The following is a 19,945-nucleotide window of genomic DNA, read 5'->3' as shown; positions in this document are numbered from 1 at the left end:
GCTGGAATATGTGGAAGGGCAGGTCAGGGTGAGAGGCTGCTCAAACATCATTAACCCTGTCACTAGGAGCTGTCGTTTCTCAGGAAGGATATATGCCTTGTCAGCATTCATGGCTGCAGCTTGCTTTGGGTGGAGTAACAGCACTCTGCATTTCTTAGAGGGCCTTCAGTGACTACTCTTTGCTCCAGGGTCTTGAAGAAATCCAGAGCAGCCAAGTGCTGAGTTGGATCTGAATGAGTGCTTTACAAATTGAAATGTCAGGCTAAGTTCATTTACAAACTGATTCCCTTCTACAGATGGTGGCTTACCAGGAGGGGCAACAGCTCGCCTAAGGTCACAAATCCATGGCAGAGCTGGGTCTAGCAGCCAGTTTGCCTGACTTCCAGGCTTGTGGTTTAACTCCAAATGTTGTTGTTGTGCCAAAGTGAGGTGTCCAGCGGTAATGGCAGCCTTTGCAGCAATGAGTCTCTTTTTGTTTGTTTGTTTCTGTTCCATCAGGAGGCTGAGTTCATAGGCCTAGCAGTGACTTCTCCCACTGAGCGGAACACTCTTGCATTCCTGTGAGGAATATTATTGGTTACTTTAATTAGCCTGTAGTATTGTGCTTCCCACCTGGGTGTTCTTTATAGCTTTTCATTACAGAGGATCCTGGCAGTTGCTAATGTTTACATGCATCTTGGCAGGTTCTTATACCCTGTGTCACAGCAAAAACTTTACAATAAACCATTGTCTCCATAAAGCCACACTTCATTTCCTATTCAAATTTGTTTGGGAGAAGGGGGGTTGGGGTGAGAGAATCATAACTTAAGGCGGGGGGGTTGGCTCAGACCTGCTGAGAGCAGGGAGCAAATGCAGAGCTGCATTAGTAGCTGAGAACTCCTCTGTAGCTTTGAACCCCCTGACTAGCCCTCTGGGGTGAAATCTTTGAAGTTTAAAATCCTTTCTCTCCACCTAAAAGGGAGGAAGGGCCCCCGTTGTTCAGAAGGGACTTAGCAGAAAAAGGTTGGTTTTGTCAGAAGAGGTAGGTGCTTGTATGTGTCTTAGTGATTCATGCCCCATCACATACATTTTTAAAATAAAACCAAGCAAATGTTCGTCTCCCCCTAGTATTAACTCGCCGTCCCCATAATCTCTTTTGAGGCCTCATGTTAACGCACATTCTGTGACCTGAAGCCCTCCCTTGACACCTGCTTCCCCCATACACATATTTGTAAATTTCCTTCTCCCTATAATGCTGAGAGGTCTTGGCTCCCGGGGGCAGGAGTGCAGCTGCATGTTTTATAGGTAGGCTTTGTGGTAGTTTGTGATGCAGAAGCATTTCTCCAAGGGCTTGATAAAATAGCCTTGTAAGTCTCCTGCTGGGGGGGTGTCCACCAAATGGAAAGCCAAAGCTCTTGGGATAACATAAAAGCCCGAAGGCCCCCTCCCATCCTGCACTGCATTATCAAATACCTTTCCCTATCTGAAGCAGATGACCAAAATAATTGGCTTTTATGTCTCCTCTTTAATGTGGCGTCTCAAACTGCCTTACTGACAGTTGGCTGATTAACCCTCAGCACCATAGATGTTGAGATCAGAGAGATGAAACAACTGTGCTTCGAGATCAAGCATTGATTTGAGGCAGGATTGCAAATAGAATCCAGGAGTCTTGGATCCCAGTTCCTACCCACTGGAAACACTCCCAGAGCTGTGAATGGAAAAAAGAAGTCTATTGAAGTGTGCATGTACGTGCATACACGTTGGTTTCTATCCCATTACCTCAGTGATACCTCATGTGGGAGTGGCGGTCTGTAGTACAAAGAGTACTGATATATTATGTCAAACCAATCCGATAGCTTTCTTTGATAATCAACCCTGTGGATAAGAGAAAAGTGGAGGACGTGATATACTTAGACATTAGTGAGGTATTTGACATAGTCTTGCATGACATTCTTATCAATAAACTAGGGAAATACAACCTAGATGGGGCTACTATAAGGTGGGAGCATAACTGGCTGGGTAACTGTCCTCAGAGGGTAGTTAACGGTTCACAATCCTGCTGGAAGAGCATAACAATTGGAGTTCCGCAGGGGTCTATTTTGGGGCTGGTTCTGTACTGTATCTTCATCAGTGATTTGGATGATGGCATAGAGAGTAAGATTATTAAGTTTGAAGATGATACCAAGCTGGGAGGGGCTTCATGTGCGTTGGAGGATAGGGTCAAAATTATCTGGACAAACTAGAGAAATGGTCTGAGGTAAATAGAATGAAGTTTAATAAGGACAAACACCACTTAGGAAAGAACAATCAGTTTCACACATACAGAATGGGAAGTGATTGTCTAGGAAAGCATACTGCTGAAAGTGATTTAGGGGTCATAGTGGATGACAAGTTAAACATGAGTCAACAGTGTGACACTTACAAAAAAGGCAAACCTCATTCTGGGCTGCATTAACAGGAGTGTTGTGAGCAAGACATGAAAAGTCATTCTTCTGCTCTACTCTGTGCTGATTAGGTTTCAATTGGAGTATTGTGTCCAATTCTGGGCACCACATTTCAAGAAGGATTTGGAGAAATTGGAGAAGGTCCAGAGCAAAGCAACAAAAATGATTAAAGGTCTAGAAAACATAACCTATGAGGGAAGACTGAAAGAACTGGGCTTGTTTAGTTTAGAAAAGAGAAGACTAAGAGGGGACATGATAGCAGTTTTCAAGTATCTAAAAGGGTCTTATAAGGAGGAGGGAGAAAAATTGTTCTCCTTGGCCTCTGAGGATAGGACAAGAAGCAATGAGCTTAAATTTCAGCAAGGGAGGTTTAGGTCAGACATCAGGAAAAACTTCCTGCCTGTCACGGTGATAAAACACTGCAATAAATTGCCTAGGGGAGTTGTGGAATCTCCATTGCTGGAGATATTTAAGAGTGGGTTAGACAGACACCTGTCAAACCATCTAGATGGTGCTAGAGACTGAACTCGATGACCTCTCGAAGTCCCTTCCAGTTCTAGTGTTCTATGATTTTGTCCAAAACACCAGGTTGCGAGACCATCAAGTGAGTTAGGCAGGAAGAAGCCAATTGCAAAGAAGAGTGATTTTTTTTTTTGTATTATACATGTCTTAAGAGATGATCTCATCAGCTAGTTAGATTGTGGAGAACTAGGAGGCAGGACTTCTAGGGCCCGTTCTCTGCACTCACATGGACTCAGGTGATTTTCTCCACCTTTGTGTCCGTTTCCCCATCTGTAAAATGGAGTGCAAACTTGGCCACCTCTCATGGCTGTTGTGATGTTTTGGTAATGCCTGTGCATTGCTTTAAGAACTCCATAGACGTGCCTATATGGTTACTAATCTGCAGTGATGGTAGGTAACATGTTTTGGTGGAACAAGCCATCTTTGTGGTGAGGAAGAAAAAGCAATGTGGTCGCTGCTCCAAACGAATGCTGGTTTAATTATCTTTAATGAGGGTTTGTTTTACAAGTGGCAGATGAGAACCATTGCACTTATCATTTGAGATTAGGTGGACAGAGCTGGCAGGCTGATTATTTCATGACGTTTGTGTGGTATTGAGGGAGAGCAGGGGTCAGGAGCCCAGCAGAAATGTTGTGTGTGCAAAATATCTAAATGAGAGAGAGAAAACAATTGGTTTAATTGTTTGGCTTCCAACAAGCTTATAATAATGTACCGAGGAGGAATCCTTTTCCTGGATAATTCTTCTGCCTGCAGTCTTTTCAAGCACCCCCCGCCAATGCCGGATGTGAAAATATTAACCACCAAAGCAGCAAAGTGCTGATGTTGGCAAGTCAGGAAGGAGAAAACTCCCTGAAAAAGAAGTCCTTTTCAGCAGCCAACGAGGGATTTACATTTAATTTATTATAATAACCAATGTGTGCTCTGTGATATTGCTGGTAACTGCAAATGGCTTATACTGAGCTAGAATGGTGTCAGGACAAGAGCTTCGTGTTGGTATTCCTGTCTGAGACTTCCTAAGCCTTCCATAAATTTAGGTGTCATGTGGAAAGTGAAGCTTCCTCCCTGCCTCTCATATGGAAACAGCTATAAATCCACGAAGCATGGTCTTCGGGTGCTCTTTAGTTGGTTCAGGAGATATTAGGACTGGTTCCCGGCTCACTGTAGCAGCAAGTACCATTCCCCGTTACGTCTTATTTTTAAAACTTTCTGTGGACTTTCTAGCTGCTTCCTAGACCTTGTTTCCCTCTGCTTATGTTGTAGATCTGTCTTACCATCCCTTCGCAGAATTGCAGCTCTCTTGGTACAGCAGCCTTTTTTGCTACAGCAGCTGGAGAAGTTTTAAAGGGCTCTCTCCAGTTATACCTTCTATCTTTTTCATGCTTAATTTCTGTCCCTTTGCTATTGTTTTTGCCCTCCATAGTGCCCTGTTGTACAGTCTGTATAAAAGGTGCTGCTGGGGATTATCTTCACTCTGTGTGCACACGTATGTATGTACGTACATAAATACATCCCTTCACCATTGTGGTGTTTGGATCCATATAATTTGTGTATATCCTGCATCTTTGAGCAACTCCTTCATGTTCTGCCTGCTATCTCTTCCCCACCAAGACTGCTTTGAATGTGCCAAATAGCTGAATAGCTTCTTACAACTGGGAATTCTTAAAAATCAGTCTGCTGCAGCAAGGCTTTTTCTCCTCAGAGTAATGCTGAATTGAGGTTCAGCATGGTCGTTACTGTTCGGTCATAGACCACTACAAGATATCTTGTACTTTGTGACGGGGTGGGCTACAAACTGGAGCTCTACATTTGGAAAGGAAAGCTTTCTAGGGGCAAGTGTACAGACTTTTTTTTTTTCTCAAAACTCCCGTGATACTGGCTGGTTTCAGTCTTAGTGTTTTTAGGTATTTTTAAAACGTTGCTCTAGATACTTTGTAGAGGATTTTATGTCTCCCTCTGAGTTATGTGCAGTTGGACTAACAGTAACTAGAGCATTCAGCGGTTTCCAACCTTTTCCAGATGGGGACCATTCTGACAATTCAGGAAGACTTCGTAACCCAAGGTAATTCAAAAACGGGGAGAGAAGGGGGGGGCAATGCCACCTGGGGAGACACTTGGCGACCCTTTTGAAATGTAATGGGGACCCAGATTTGGGTCCCTGACCCATAGGTTGGGAAACTCTGATCGATCAAGGGTTGGCAATGTATGGCACATGAGCCAATTTTGAGTGGCACATGGCCTGGTTGGCGGGGCTGTGTGGCAGGTACTGCCCCATGTACTGTGACTTGAGCTGGGTCATGGTGAGGCTGTCCCTGCTTGGGCAGCCTCACCACGGCCCCAGTTCCTGCTCTGCGGCAGCCACTCAGGCTGGGCTGTGTGGCCAGTGGCTGCTTCGGGGCAGCTGGCCACATGGCAGAGTGGGGCTGCTCGGAGCGTGACTGGACCATGTGGCAGAATGGAGCTGCTCCGGATGCCTGGGCTGCTCCAGGGTGGCTGGGCCATGTGGGGGAGCAGGGCTGCTCCGGGGGTGCCTGAGCTGCATGGGGGAGTGAGGCACCCCTGAGCCAGCTGCCAGGGGCAGGCTGGAGTCAGGCTGGGGAGTGGCAGCCCTGGGAGGAGGGGAGCTTGCTCTGGGGCACAAGTGAAAGTGAGTGCTACCTGGGCTGCGGTTCCAGGGATGGGCAACAGTAGAGGTGGCTGAGGCGAGAGGAAACCGCTTGAGGGATCCCCCTGCCTCAAAGCCACTTTGGCCCCTGGATGCCTGGGTTCCTGGCAGGAAGGTGAGGATGCTATGGATCCCACCCCCATCAGGGTTGGACACCCCGGGGTCAGCCGCCCACCCTTGCCTTGCCCATTTCCCTGAACCTCCCCCCCCTCAGTCAACCTGATCCCAGCCTGTGCTGGCGATCCAGCATCCTGCCCCCCACAAGATTGGAGCCAGCGCTAGCTTCCTGCAGGGGTGGGAAGCCCTGAAGCTCCACACCGCATCTGGCTTCTGGGGAAGTGCGCAATCTGCTTCTCTCACCCTTCCCCTCCCCCAGGGAAAGCTGGAGTGGAGCCTCCCAGGAAAGCGACGCAGCCCAGGGCAGGAGGGTTAAATCTTGGCGTGCCAGTTCAGAAAGGTTGCCGATCCCTGATCTAGATTTACAGGTGGAAGGATTAAAAAAGCCCCATTTTTAAAAACAGTTGAAAAATATTTTGCTGTAACACCCATCATGTAAGGACAGTGTGTTGGTGTGGCATAGAATGTTGAGTCCTCACTTGGGTTGACCAGTACAACTTATTTTTGTGAATGATACAGAAGAGTCCCAAATCCATGCTGCTAAAATTCTTTATTACATCATGTGTATTAAAAAGGAACCTCTGGCATCACAGTGTATAGACCTTAGGGGGTATCTCTCTAAATAGCCTGAGAACCCAGTACTGGCCCTCAACGTCTTTAGAAGCCATTAGAGCCCTGCCAGAGCGGCAGCCTGTACCTCATTAGTGCTTGCATGTCATTTAAAATAAACGTTGTAATATCTGTCCAGTGGTGCCCCTGTGATCCCTTTGACTTGGGGTGTGTCACTCTGACAGGCAAAGATGAATGTGGACACACCTTTTGCTAAGGCAGGGGTTGTGGCTACTCCTAATTTAATAGTAGCAGATTGTCTTAAGTTTTTTGAGCATATGTATGCCAAGCACTAATATTTGGAAGCCTTAACTCCCATGTTTGTTTCAGAAAGCTGGAGTAGAATACCTGCATGACTCAGTATTCAACTGTGTGTGTGTCCCAGAGAGAGAGATGCATTTGCATCTAGCAGCCTGGTATGTTTGCTCCCCTTGCGGCTGCTGCTCCTTCCCCCATCCCCTTAAAAACCTACCTCCCCTCTTCTAACTTGAGTAGCTGTGAATACAGGCCTGTTGGCTTAGGATAATGGGAAGTGACAAGGTGAAGAATAGTGCTGGCAGTCATGGCGATTTTAACCCAAGGGTGCTGCCTCCTCCCCCTCCCACTGGGTTGCTGGGAACAGGAGTTTCTCTACCTAATGGCCTGTGCGTGTCTGTGTTGATGGCACAGGCTACTGGAAAGGAGGGCTGGGAGTGGGAAACATGGATTTGTTTTCCCTTCTGTAATAAGAGTGCTCAAGGCTTATGTCTCCTCACTTGCATGCCCACTCGCCTTTCAGTTCCTTGGTCTCAATACATATGAGGATTGTCTTTCCTAATTACAGCCCCCTCGGTGTGATTATTAGTGTGTGGTTTTTTTTGTTTTTGTTTTTTTGTAACACAGACCTGATTTGAAACTGGATTCAGAAATGGGGGGAGGGGTATATTTTCACTTATTGGTTTGCTGCTCAGTTTGGCACTGGACCCCCTCTTGCTAGAGGCTAGTAAGAAAGCTGTTAAATGCAGGCTAATGCACTGTGCTTACAAAGAAATGCACGCTCTGATTTAGGCTGCTTAAGAATAGGGAGGGACTGCTCCTGATGTGGGCATGAGAGAAAACTCAGTAGAGCTAGCGTATGTGTGACTAATGCACTGTTTTGCCTGAGAAAGAAGCCCAATATTAGTGGAGCTATACTCTTCGGGAAACCAGTAAGTGCCTACATGTAAGGTGTGAAGACTGAAAAGATATTTATAGCTGATTTTCCCCATAAAAATAGCAGTCTCACAAAAGGGGGTATGTGATGAGGATTTGGGGAGGGAGCAGGATATGAAACTGGCATTGAACATTGTCCACAGGGGGAAACTATAACTTCCGGAGGTAAATAGAATACATCAGAGGTACTCTGGTAAATGTCACACCAGTCCTCAGCCCCTGACTGGCGCTTAGAACTATGGAGGAGATCTGGGTAAATGAGCGTTCTCACGTGTCTCCCATTTGAAAGCTCCAGCTAGGAGAAAAGGGTGTCTGCGCTCCATTGAGCTACTGGCCAATTAATGCAGGAAGCAAAAGTGAGAAAAGGCAAAATGTCTTTGAATGGAATAAACTACCAGATGCTCCCACTGCAGACCTTAAAAGCTACATTAGTAGGTGTTTGGAAGAGATGTGCTTTGGGTCACAGCTGCTTTACCAAGAAGGCTCAGGCTGACTTCCTGGTTCATTCACCCTGAGATGCTGTTGTACTCAATGGATGTCGAAGGCATTCAGCCAAGGCTGACCTTAGGGAGGCATGGAGCCCAAGGCAACTCTCCACCCCCACCCTAATGCAGGCCCCACTCATGCCCTGCCTCTGTTCCACCCCTTCCTGCCACTGCTCCTCCAAGCAGTGCAAGTTGGGGTATTACTGGGGGGCATGATCAGGGCAATAGCAGGGCTCCCCCCCCCCCCCCCGCACTCATTGGCGGTGGCAGTCGGAGTGACCCAGCAGCCTGCTCTGCTCTTTCTCCCACTGCCCTCTCCCAGCCCGCTGCCCTTGACTGTCTGGGGGTGGGCAGGTCTGTGTATCGGGCAGAATTTCTTTAGTGGATCGTAAACTTGTGACAGACCGCCCTGACATGCAGTTGCTCTGAAATGCACCCAGCAGGCTTTTTGGGTTTCACAAATTCTTGAGTAGGAGTGGTTGGTTGTGACTAAATTATCCCCTCCCTAGCTCTCACTGTGCTGACTTAAGGTAACAGTATGGTTTACCTAGGCAAAGCTGCGTAGAGCTGTCTACATCTGAACTTGAGGTGTAGGAACTGTGGATAGAGCCATTACTAGCTCTGATTTGTGAGAACAGAGTTCTTCCACAGAAGGAAAAATAATCCTTTCCCTCCTGCCTGTAGCATTCTTGTTGCAGAGTTTTTAAAAGGACACCAAATCCTATGCACAATTGCTGCTTGAGGTGTGAATGAAAATCTGTTGTAATTCAGATAGCACTATTCTTTTAAGGTGTTGTAGGTAGGTTTGAACGTTGCTGATTCTTCACCCTTGCCTCGTTTTTATCTAAAACCAGATTTTAAAACATGCCCAAGGTTAATCAAAATGTAATGGGAGATGTTTGACACAGGACTGACTATCCCCTGAAGAATACTTATGTGTATGAGCTCCAGCATGGAATTCATTATTTCCTCATGGCTAAAAGCGAGAGACTAATATAAAATGTTAGGATGAAGTTACTTTTCTGTCATTTTGGACTTCTATAATCCATTTACATTTTGAACAAATAATAATTTTATTCTAAGATGTGTTTCTATTTTTAATTTCCTTTGCGTGCAGAAATGTAACTTTTTTAAAAAATTGGAAATCTCTGTATTTGAAACTGTTTGTAAACCTTTTTTGAAAAGTAGTGTTTCTTTGAGGGATGCTGAGTGTTTTGTAATGACACCGACCTGCCTCTGTCTCTGGGTGTGAAAATTAGTTGAATAGTTTTCATCTCCTTTGAAGAGGCCATTCTATTGTCAGGGCATTTTAAAGAGGTAGGAACCAGTAAAAAGTTGCTCTAATCAATTTGAAATCTAATAAATGTAAACAGTTTAAAGCAGCTCCAGGTACAACACCTTTCCCCATGTCCCTCTAGATTTTTTAGTTTAACAATCACATTTTCTTGTTCTTTTAAATGTTTTTCCTCACCTCCTTTGCTTTATTGAATGAACCGCTCAAATGGGAACCAGTGAAGCTGATGACGCGAGTGCAGTTAAATGCACAATGTGTTAGGGCACTTAGGTGTTACTTGTAACAAATTGTTCAGAGTGGTGTGATATTTGGACTCTGCTCCTTCAAGCACAGAATCACAAACTCATCCCATTGTGGCTATAACTGCTCTGGGAATGCTGTCTCCTGCTGTCTTTAGTACAGATGAAGGTGCTTCCTAGGTACACTCCTACAAATGTATCGCCCTAATGGGGGCTAGAACTCAGCCTGCTGTTCTGTAAGCCTGTTTATTATGGGTTTTGTCCAGTTCGCTCTTCTCTTGTAACAAGATTACCAGAGGAGGTGGCAGCCATTATTCAGACACTCAACAGATCTACATTAGAAGAGTGGCTGAAAGCGCTCTTTGAACATAAGAACGGCCTTACAGTGTCAGACTAAAGGTCCAACTAGCCCAGTATCCTGTCTTCCGACAGTGACCAATACTAGATGCCTCAGAGGGAATGAAAAGAACTGGGAATCAAGTGATCGCAACTGTTGCCCATTCCCAGCTTCTGACAAACAGAGGCTAGGGACACCATCCCTACCCATCCTGGCTAATAGCCATTGAGGGACCTAACTTTTATGAATGTATCTAGTTCTTTTCTGAACCCTGTTAAAATCATAGTCTTCTCAACATTCTCTGGCAAGGAGTTCCACAGGTTGACTGTCCATTGCGTGAAGAAATGCTACTTTTTGTTCGTTTTAAACCTGCTCCCTATTAATTTCATTTGCTGACCCCTAGTTCCTATGGGAACAAGTAAATTTTCCTTATTTACTTTCTCCACACCAGTCATGATTATATAGACTTGTATCATATCCTCCCTTAGTTTCCTCTTTTCTAAGATGAAAAGTCAGGTTTTTTTATTCTCTTTCTATATGGCAGTCATTCTAAACCTCTAATCATTTTTGTTACCCTTTTCTGAGCTTTTTCCAGTGCTCAGGGTGGTGGGTGGTTGGTTGGTTTGTTTTTGAGAGGAAGTGACCACATCTGCACACAGTATTCAAGGTGTGGGTGCACCATGGATTTACACAGAGGCAATAAGATATTCTCTGTCTTATTCGCGATCCCTTTTTCAATGATTCCACACATTCTGTTTGGTGGTGGGTTTTTTTTTTGTTGTTTTTGTTTTTTTTACTGCTGCTGCACATTGAGTTGGTTGCTTTCAGAAGACTATCCACAATGACTCCAAGATCTCTCTCTTGGTCGTAATAGCTAACTTAGTCCCCATCATTTTGTATGTATTATGTTTTCCAATGTACATTACTTTGCATTTATCAGTATTAAAATTCATTTGCCATTTTGTTGCCCAGTCACCTAGTTTTGTGAGATCCTTTAGAACAGTGGTCCCCAACCTTTTGGGGCTGCTGGGCGAGGGCGGGGCCATGCATGCGCCATGCGCCTGGGGGAGGCACTACGCATGCACCAGGCACCCATTGCACAAGAATGGCTCAGACCAGCCCTGGTTACTAGGTGGATGCACATAAATGCCCCGGCGGGTGCCATGGCGCCCACGGGCACTGCGTTGGGGACCACGGCTTTAGAAGCTCTTCAGTCTGCTTGGGTCTTAACTATCTTGAGCAGGTTTGTAACTGCAAATTTTGCCACCTCGCTATTTACCCCTTTCTAGATCATTTATGAATACGTTGAATAGGCTTGTTCCCAGTACAAACCCCTGTGGGGTACCACTAGTTATCTCTCTCCATTCTGAAAACTGATAATTTATTCCCACCCTTTGTTTCCTATGTTTTAACCAATTATCAGTCCATAAGAGGAACTTCCCTCTTATCCCATGACAACTTCCTTTAGATGACCGGGGCAAAGGTCCCCAGATTCTCAGTCAAGCCCTTCCCTTGCAACCGTGGTGTTGTCTTTTTGGCTGGCTCCTTCACATTCCTTCTGCAGTAAATCTTGTTCCTCTGTTGTGAGCTGCTACCAGCTCTTCCTCCAGCGTCCCCTCTCCATGATGTCCAAATTCTGCCGTGATCACTAACACTTCTCTCAAACCCTGTTGCTGGCTTCCTTGCCTTCTACATCCATTTCATGCTCTCATTCCTTCACTCTGATTTTAAACTGTTTCTTTCATATGTCCAATGCTGATTTAACCATGGCACTGCCACTGAATAGTGCATCAAAGGCTTTAGTTAAATGCAACTAAATGATTAAGGGTTTGGAACAGGTGCCATATGCGGAGAGATTAAAGAGACTAGGACTTTTCAGCCTGGAAAAGAGGAGAGTAAGGAGGGATATGATAGAGATCTGTAAAATCATGAGTGGTGTGGAAAAAGTGAATGAGGAAAAGTTATTTACTTGTTCCCACAATATAAGAACTAGGGGCCACTAAATGAAACTAATGGACAGCAGGTTTAAAACAAATAAAAGGAAGTTCTTCTTCACACAACGCATAGTCAATCTGTGGAACTCCTTGCCTGAGGAGGTTGTGAAGGCCAGGACTATAACAGGGTTTAAAAGAGAACTAGATAAATTCATGGAGGTTAAGTCCATTAATGGCTATTAGCCAGGATGGGTAAGGAACGGTGTCCCTAGCCTCTGTTTGTCAGAGGGTAGAGACGGATGACAGGAGAGAGATCGCTTGATCTCGCTTGAACCTGTTTGGTTCCCTCCCTCTGGGGCACCTGGCATTGGCCACTGTTGGCAGACAGGATACTGGCTTGGATGGGCCTTTGGTCTGACCCAGTATGGCTGTTCTTATGTACCAGTCTCTAGTTTTATCTCTTCCGAGAGCTCATTCCACCCTTGTGTGTTCAGTTAGGCCACTTCACATTGTGACCTTTCAAGGCAGGGAGGGTGTCCAATTCAACCCATACCCAAGTGTGTTATTTAAATCTAGTTCTGAGAACTAAGGGACCAGAGCTCCACAGGGGGCTTGCTTTCCTAAAGTTTTAGGTGCTACTGCCTGGAAATCAAGTGTCTAGGCTAAGACTTTCCAGCTGTATTAGTATTTTTACTCTTTGTCTGTTTAGTATGTTAGTCTTTTTCTGAGTTGCTGGCATACAACTTGCCAGCAACTCAGAAAAAGACTAACATACTTGTTGTTTTTTCCTTCTCTCTTGGTTCTCTAACTCTTTCGTAGGGTAGACATTTGAGAGAGTGGGTCTCATGAACTTCTCTTGTTCTGTTTATTTTGCATCCCTTTGGCAACTCCAGCACTGGGCAATTTACATGGAACAATAACAATAGGAAAGGCCTGATGGCATTTGTGGCTTTGGAAACAATTTAGAAGCTGGAAACCAGGGGGCAGAGCCAAGACTATGTGACCAGCGAGTGCTCCAGGATGGGATGGGAGGATGGAGAACCACTGTCCTATTTGAATTTGTGAGCATTTTTCTTCCTCCCGCTTCAATGGAAAGTCTTTTAGTCCCTTGTGATAACTTTAGTTTCTTTTTCACTGTTCCTCAAATTTTAGACATTGGACAGTAAAATCCGCCTGCCTTGGGTCATCAGGTTGACAAGAGAAACAATCTGTTTTTTGTCTTATGTTTTGATTACCGGCTCGTGAGTGGTTCTCATGGAGGGTTGCATTTCTTCTCCCATCCCCCAAACAGTGCACTCTAAATAATTTCACATGTTGTTTTTTTGCTAGACATGGGCCAAACCAAAACCCTGCATGGAAACAATCCATCACCTTTGCTGTGTTCTCAGTCCAAATCTGAACTATGCAAATGCCCTTTCTCTAATGGACTGGACCTACTCCTCTTTTCCAGACTTCTGTGTGTTTTGCATGTTTCAGTTTGGAACACAATTTCCAAAGTATGCTTTGATTACTGATTCATGACAGGCTGTTTCCCCAAACAGTTGCCAATCTAGGAGAGGGGAAGAAAGGCACGAGGCTTTGGTGAAATCTACAAATACAGTAATAGAGTGATTCTGATGGGGATATTCCATTTTTTTTGGTCCTTTTGCTATACCTCTCCCCTTTGTAACGGTGTTAATGTTCATTGCATTGTCGTGTTTACAGTTATTCCTTTCTTCGTGTTTATATCTTCCCCCTCCCGTTACCTCTTTGCACACGCTGGCACACACACACGATGTCGTTTTAAAAATAAATGACGAGGAGCTGAGAGGGGTCAGCAGGACTCCTGATCTTTTATTTATCCATGGTGCCATTTGAAAAGGATTTGCGTCCCTAACAAACCTTTAGGGAGTGGGGATGGGGCTGCTTAAAGGGAAGACAATGCTGGGGGGGACTCTGTGACCTCACTCTGTCCAGTCATCTGGTTCTTCATTTGTCCCTGCTGTGAAACAGAACTTATCTTTTGTCTGTAACACAAATACATCTTTTCCCCACTCCCCCTTTCCCTTCTATTATGGTTCAATCAATGATGTCATTATGCGTGCCATTCAGGGGCTGTTGAACCACTTGGCTGCAGGAATTTGGAGGAGCGACTGGGGAAGAATAGCAAACTGTGCTCTTGCTCTTAGCCTTCAAGAGTCTATTCTAATTTGAAGGAGAGAAACGAAGTCAGGTTTCTCTTTAACCCCTGTGCACCAGGAAAGACCAAAGTTGTATGGTTGGTTTGTTTGTTTGTTTGTTTGTTTTTTAAACCCACCCATATTAAATGAGAGAAAGAGGTGGCAGTATGAACTGCTAGGACTTTCTTAAATGAAGGCCTTAAGCCTATACAAGTTCTGTTGATGGTATCACCCTCTGAATTTTTTAATAAAGATATTTAAGAAGTTTTCTCCGTTGCTCTTAACCAAACCGTCAGACATCTCTGCTAGTGCTAGTTGGTGTTACTCCATTCCCTCATTAGTTAAATTACTTTTTTCCCTCAACATTTTTCTGAGTACTCATTACGGGGGGAATGCTGTGTGCTTGGAAACCTACGATGCAGTCAAATTAATACAGTTTCAGTGAGTTGCTGTGACATTCGATTTGGAGTTGGAATATCCTTTTTGCTGCAATGGATTTACTTTTTTAGCAGTGTCTTGCAGAACATTGTGTCACTAATTTGACTTACTCAAAATGCATTAAATCAATGGAAGACTCCATTGGGGCTTTTGATCAGCCCCATGTTGTCATACAAACTAATTCAGTTTATAGAAAATGTTTAGTCTGACTTCACTGGAAACCTGCTTTGATTTAGTTATTTAATAAAGGAAAAAGGCTTTCCTAACTTTCATCCCAATTCAAGGCAATCTCGTATTTAAATAATGTTCTGTGCTTCCCGGAGCTGGGTCAGAGCTGCAAAATTGTGTCAGCTTTCTTACCAAGGAGTCCCACAGTAAATGGCTGTGTAAACCCCTACTACTCTAGACTTAAAATGGTTTTAAATGTAATACTAGTTTAGCTTTAAGGGATTCTGATTGACCTGTCTTTTGACTAAACATATTGGGGTGTTATAATTCTATATTTAAAACAAAAAGCAGCAAGTCTTTTGGACTGAATATGAGAGCGAGCTCAGACTCCTAAGCTTGAGCGTATTATTGGAAAAGTGATTTGCATTAAGATCTGGGATTTAACCTCACTTCTGTCACTAATAATTTGGAAATTCTTAACACATCTGTTCCTTGCTCTGGCCATGCCCACTGGTGAAAAGGTATGCCTTCTGACAGAAGGAACACTGAGGATCCAAATACTAATGGAGGAGAAGTTTTTAGAGGTTGAACTGTCTTTAGTGTGTGGCCAGTATTTTTTTTTTTTTGCTCTGCATGTGATCTAAAGTCCCTGAGAATGTATGTGCATATATTAAATTAGCCAAATTTTTAATCTTGACAAAATATTTGCAAAAAAACTGTTCCATCGTTGACCTGGCCATCTTCCTGGCTTTGGGGGCTGCTTCTGTTGGCATCACAGAAACGTTAAGACAAAGAGTGAATTGAAAAGGACAAATACTAATTTTTTCAGGGTTTACTTCTACCGCCTTATTCCAAACCAGAGACACACTCCTGCATGCTTGTAAGGCAGGGGTGGGCAATAATTTTAGAAGGGGTACACTTCAAAATTTTTTAAAGTGGCCCTGGGCTGCCCTGGAAGGGGTGGGTTCAGGGTACTTCCGTGTCTTCTCTCCTCTTACCCCTCCTCCCCCCGCCCACAGACCCTGATTGGCCTGGGGGAGCAAGTGAAGTCTTTGCCCCTACCCCCCTCTAGAGAACACCAGTTGTTTTTTTTTTTAAAACCACAGGTACAATTAAAGAACGATATAAAAATGGCCCCCAATTACTCCCAATCTGTGCCCCCATGTACGGAGTCGGATGGATCCAGTCACTTCATTGATATTGACAAATTTTCATTTATTGTTTATTCTGTGGAATGAATGTACTAAGTCTCTGTGATACCTAGGACCGCGAAGCCCTGTGGGGGCGCACAGTATCACTACAGAAGAGCAAAGGAGATTCTCTTTGGTCTCTGTCTAAATCTGTAGCTCAGTCCTGATTGAAGAATCACTTACTGTTGAGGGTCACAGTTGGAGAGAGCCCAGCTGTGTTTCCAGCTCCCAGGGGAAGCCTGTGAGGCCTGCAGATAGATAGAACCTTCATTTGACTTGTAAACTGAGCCAGTTTGATCTGAAATCCTGGAGGGGGAATAAATCTAGGAGCCCCGCATGGCCCCTTTTACACATTTTCAGCACACTAAGATTGTGATGTCAATTTCAATGAGCAAAGATGCATCCTGATGCTTTCCCCTGTACTTCAAATTCACTAGCGTTCCAGTGCCTTGTAATCTGGCTTGATTCCCAGTTTATCACCACTTTAAGTAGCATGCATTAAAATGTAGTTGGGAGAATGGCTAGTCATATTGGCCTAAGCTGATAAAATACAGCTGAAATATGATCCACTTTCCCGAATAAAAAAGTTCCCCTGCTTGCAAATAGAGTTGTGAGTGGATGTAAACTGTTTCCATGCATAGGAAGGGTTAAAGTTGCTGTGATGTGTTGCTGTTTTTGTGCTTGTTGGCTTTGAATAGGGTGGATTAAAAAAAATCTGGGTGTAGTGTGCAATTCAAATAGTGTTTAATGATCGCCCAATTACTCCTTTTTAATAACAGCTGGACTCTTCAAGAAAATCTTTCTCTGAGCCAAGTAGCTTTAACTTGAGATGGTCTCTTGTTCACCATAAATTCCGTAATGCCTAAATATAATTTTGTTAAGCAAAGATCAGATCAGTGGAGATTCTGTACATTGTGGGCTTGTTAAAAAATTTTGTGTGGTAACTTAAGAAACAACCTCTGCTAAAATACGTTTATGATGCTTAAGATGCCATTCTTAAGGGATTGTGAAGATGCTTCTTAACCCGTTTGCCTTGCCATGCACCTGAGATGTCTCTTTCACTCTGCCATGTGGCATTTCTTACGTGTTTCTTTCTTCCTCTGACGTTTAGGTCAAAGAATGCTTTTCAACTTCAGTATTCCAGCTCCGGGAGAGCTGCAGGTGTACTCTTAACACATGGCTGTGACTTTTGTCTTCCTCCCCTGCTGATTCCATTTGGAGAGAGCATAAACTTTTACTGTTAAGGCCTCAGTATCTTGACGCAGGAAAAACCTCAGAACTGCCAGCTGTTGTAACTTTTGCCCTCTACCAAAGCAAACATCCAAAAAATATGCTAGCAAGATTGCTCTATCCTTCCCTTGTCTGTTCTGTCTCCTGGATATACGCTGGTAAGAAGATTTGGGGATAGGGAGAGGACCTCGAGAGAATACTGCAGTCACTTTTTTATAACTAATGTATCATAGCAGGAATTTGCTTACTGTGAACCACGAAGTTGCTGTCTTGACATCCAGGCCTGCAATGATCTTGCCTGTACTACATTTACATTTCACTAAGTTGAAGGAAGGTGCGCTTGGTTCACACCACTGTCCGGTCCGAATCAGGCCCCTGCCCACAGACCTTGATTGGCTTGGGGGTGATGGGACTGTGTGAAGTCTTTGCCCCTGCCTCCCAGTGCCTAAAGAGGAAGAGCAAGGCAGGGGAAAGAAGAGGGGGTGCTTCAAAGTGACAGCACCGCATGGAGCCCGGGATCAGTGGGGCGTCCCCAGCTGACTCCAGGCTCCACGTGGCACTGCTGCTTTGAAACACCATGTGCAGCCTGACACCAGGCTCCCTGCAGCATTTCAAAGCAGCAGCATCACTTGGAGCCCGGGGTTAGTGAGTCCCAAGTTGACCACAGGCTCTGTGCGGTGCCGCCGCTTTGCTCCCCACAGCATTTCATTGGGCCAGCAGGGGAGTGCCCTGCTGGCCCCATGATCCCCGCAGCGCTTTCGCCTTTGAAGTGTAGCAACAGCCTTAGGGCTGTTGCTACACTTCAAAGGCGGAGGTGCCCTATTGACTAATCGAATAGTCAATGCAAATTGCATCAATTATTCAATTACTCAATCAAAATTTAACGTCCTTAGTTGTGACCTAGAGCAAGGGACTGTGGTGCAGGAAGTGGTGCAGGGGATTGTGTTGTGACCTGGGGCAGGGGTTTGGGGAGTAGGTTCTGGGAGGGGGTATGGGTGCTGGGGGAATCTGGAGTGAGCCATTGGAAAAATTAAGATGATGCCCACTTCCCTTGGGGATGCACATGAATAATGCTGGCAGAGTGCTGGGAGACCTTCTGTGTGCATCTCTTAGGTCACTGTATATAAATCAGACATAATCTCTCCCTCCAGTCTGAGAGGAAAGGTGATACAAAAGAGCAGAGTCTTTCTCAGTGAGCCATGAAACAAGTCTGTCATGAATAGCCCTTAGGTAGGTATCTCATGAATGCAGGTGAAAAGGTGAACATTAGTCAACATTTGAAGCTAGTTACAGGGAGACTTAAGACACAAAGCGAGGTGAACCTTACAGTGTTTTATGTACCTTGATTTCACGAGGTTGGAGGTAAGAGCCATATTGACTTGGGTTGAAAAGGACAGCTTGAAAACAGCCAAGTGTTTGTAGCTCTTGTGGGGAACGGAATGGGGTTTGGAGTCTAGAAAGCCTGGGTTATTCCTGTAGGAGTTCAGTGTGAAATGGGTTTTGCATGGTGATAGCTATGTGGAAAGGCAATCTGGGGATGCTAATTGAAAGGTAAGCCATATGAGGCATGCTTATATAAAACCTGTGGGACTTCCAGTTGTTTCACAGCCCCTGCTAAAAATGTGCTGATGTACATTAGTTTATGAACTCCAAATGGACTCGGAAGCTCTTGAATGGAGTCTGCAAGGTGAAAGAGCCAAGAGGGATAAATACGTTGAGATGCATTTCAGAAGGGTGGTGGGTGACAGCTGTGCATCCCAGCATTGGAGTGTTTCTGAGAATAAAACCATCAGTTGCTGTCATTCACGCTCTGGATATGAAATTGGAAGCCCAGTTACCCTTCAGTGTTTCATAACCTTTACCTTTTTGAGGTCAAGGCCATGTCATCATTAATCTACCATCGCCTGAAAGCCTCGGGGCTCTGCTTTTCATCCTGCCATCCGTCATGTTGCAGCAAGATACAGGAGAGGAGATGACCAGAAGGGTCCATTTTTATACATACATGCATGTGCACACCCGTTCATTCTCTCAGAATGAAAGCTCCAAGGATGAGATTACGGAGGGTTGGGTCTGTGTGTGTCTACATTTGTGATTAGAATTCCTCACCAGTGCTCCAGAAATTCAGACTCCTTTTCTCCAGGGGACTCTTAATCTATAGACCAGGCATCTTTGCCCTATAATACTATGAGGCTTGGCTTTCAGCAGTGTGATATATTGTATCATGGCTTGTCTGTAAAGTCTAGGATTAGTGGAGAATCTAGCATGCCCTCGAGATTACTTACCACATTGACCATTTGTGGTCATAGGCAAGATGAAAATATCAGCAGGTTCATCAGAGTATAGCCCCTTCTCTCATCACTTTTGTATCCTTTACTGAGCCCATCACCCGTCTGCTGCTCCTAAGGAGAGATGTGTGGTACATTCATTTCCATCAATCTGACTTATTTGCAATGAGCTCTGTGTTGTAACCTGTAGGTGTCATTCCACAGCACCTACACCAGGGTCACTGGCATGAAATCTAAACAGATGAGGTCTAGGATCGGCTGCTGCATCACTTGCTTGTGCTTCCTGGGTATGCAGGGCCAAAGATAGGGAGAAATGGGTGCTAATACATGTTCCCATCTCTTACTGTCCCTTCAGAGGCATCCCTTTGTTTGCAGAGTCCTCTCATCGGTCGAGATTGTTCGTTAGACCAGTGTTTCTCAATCTTTTCGATACCAGGGACTAGTGTGCTGCCTTCCTGAATTGGGTCGGGGAGATCTCTGGGACAGGCGCTGGTCCTGTATCAGCACACGGAAGCTTGAACCTGGTCTATGCCTTAAACTAAAGTCAGCCCCTAGCTTCATTGTTCAGGGGTTTGAAAAGTTCCACCCGGTTCTTCTATAGACAAAACTTGTTTAATGGAAGAATTCTTCTGCTGAACTAGATACCACAGTGATAAGAAACC

General features: G+C 44.8%; 1 protein-coding gene across 4 annotated transcripts in view; it reads left to right on the top strand.

Moving 5' to 3' along the window:
* Positions 1-19,945, top strand: part of SARNP (SAP domain containing ribonucleoprotein) — a 51,444-nt gene that overhangs the window by 19,214 nt on the left and 12,285 nt on the right. Inside the window, exons 10-11 of one of the 4 annotated variants that reach the window (XM_075901946.2) lie at positions 4,962-5,004; positions 6,664-6,704. The exons of 2 other annotated variants lie outside the window; for them this stretch is intronic. In XM_075901946.2, the coding sequence (XP_075758061.2) occupies positions 4,962-5,004; positions 6,664-6,689 (69 nt within the window). In that variant the 3' untranslated portion in view covers positions 6,690-6,704. Of the gene's footprint in view, positions 1-4,961; positions 5,088-6,663; positions 6,705-19,945 lie in introns of those variants that run through there. One more of the 4 variants, XM_089774672.1, reaches the window with a different exon arrangement.

This window comes from Pelodiscus sinensis, chromosome 31 (assembly GCF_052426305.1).
Source record: "Pelodiscus sinensis isolate ZL-2025 chromosome 31, ASM5242630v1, whole genome shotgun sequence".
In the NCBI taxonomy this organism is placed as follows: domain Eukaryota; kingdom Metazoa; phylum Chordata; order Testudines; family Trionychidae; genus Pelodiscus; species Pelodiscus sinensis.
Note: the sequence above shows the minus strand (reverse complement) of the source record. Positions and strands in the feature narration are given on the sequence as shown.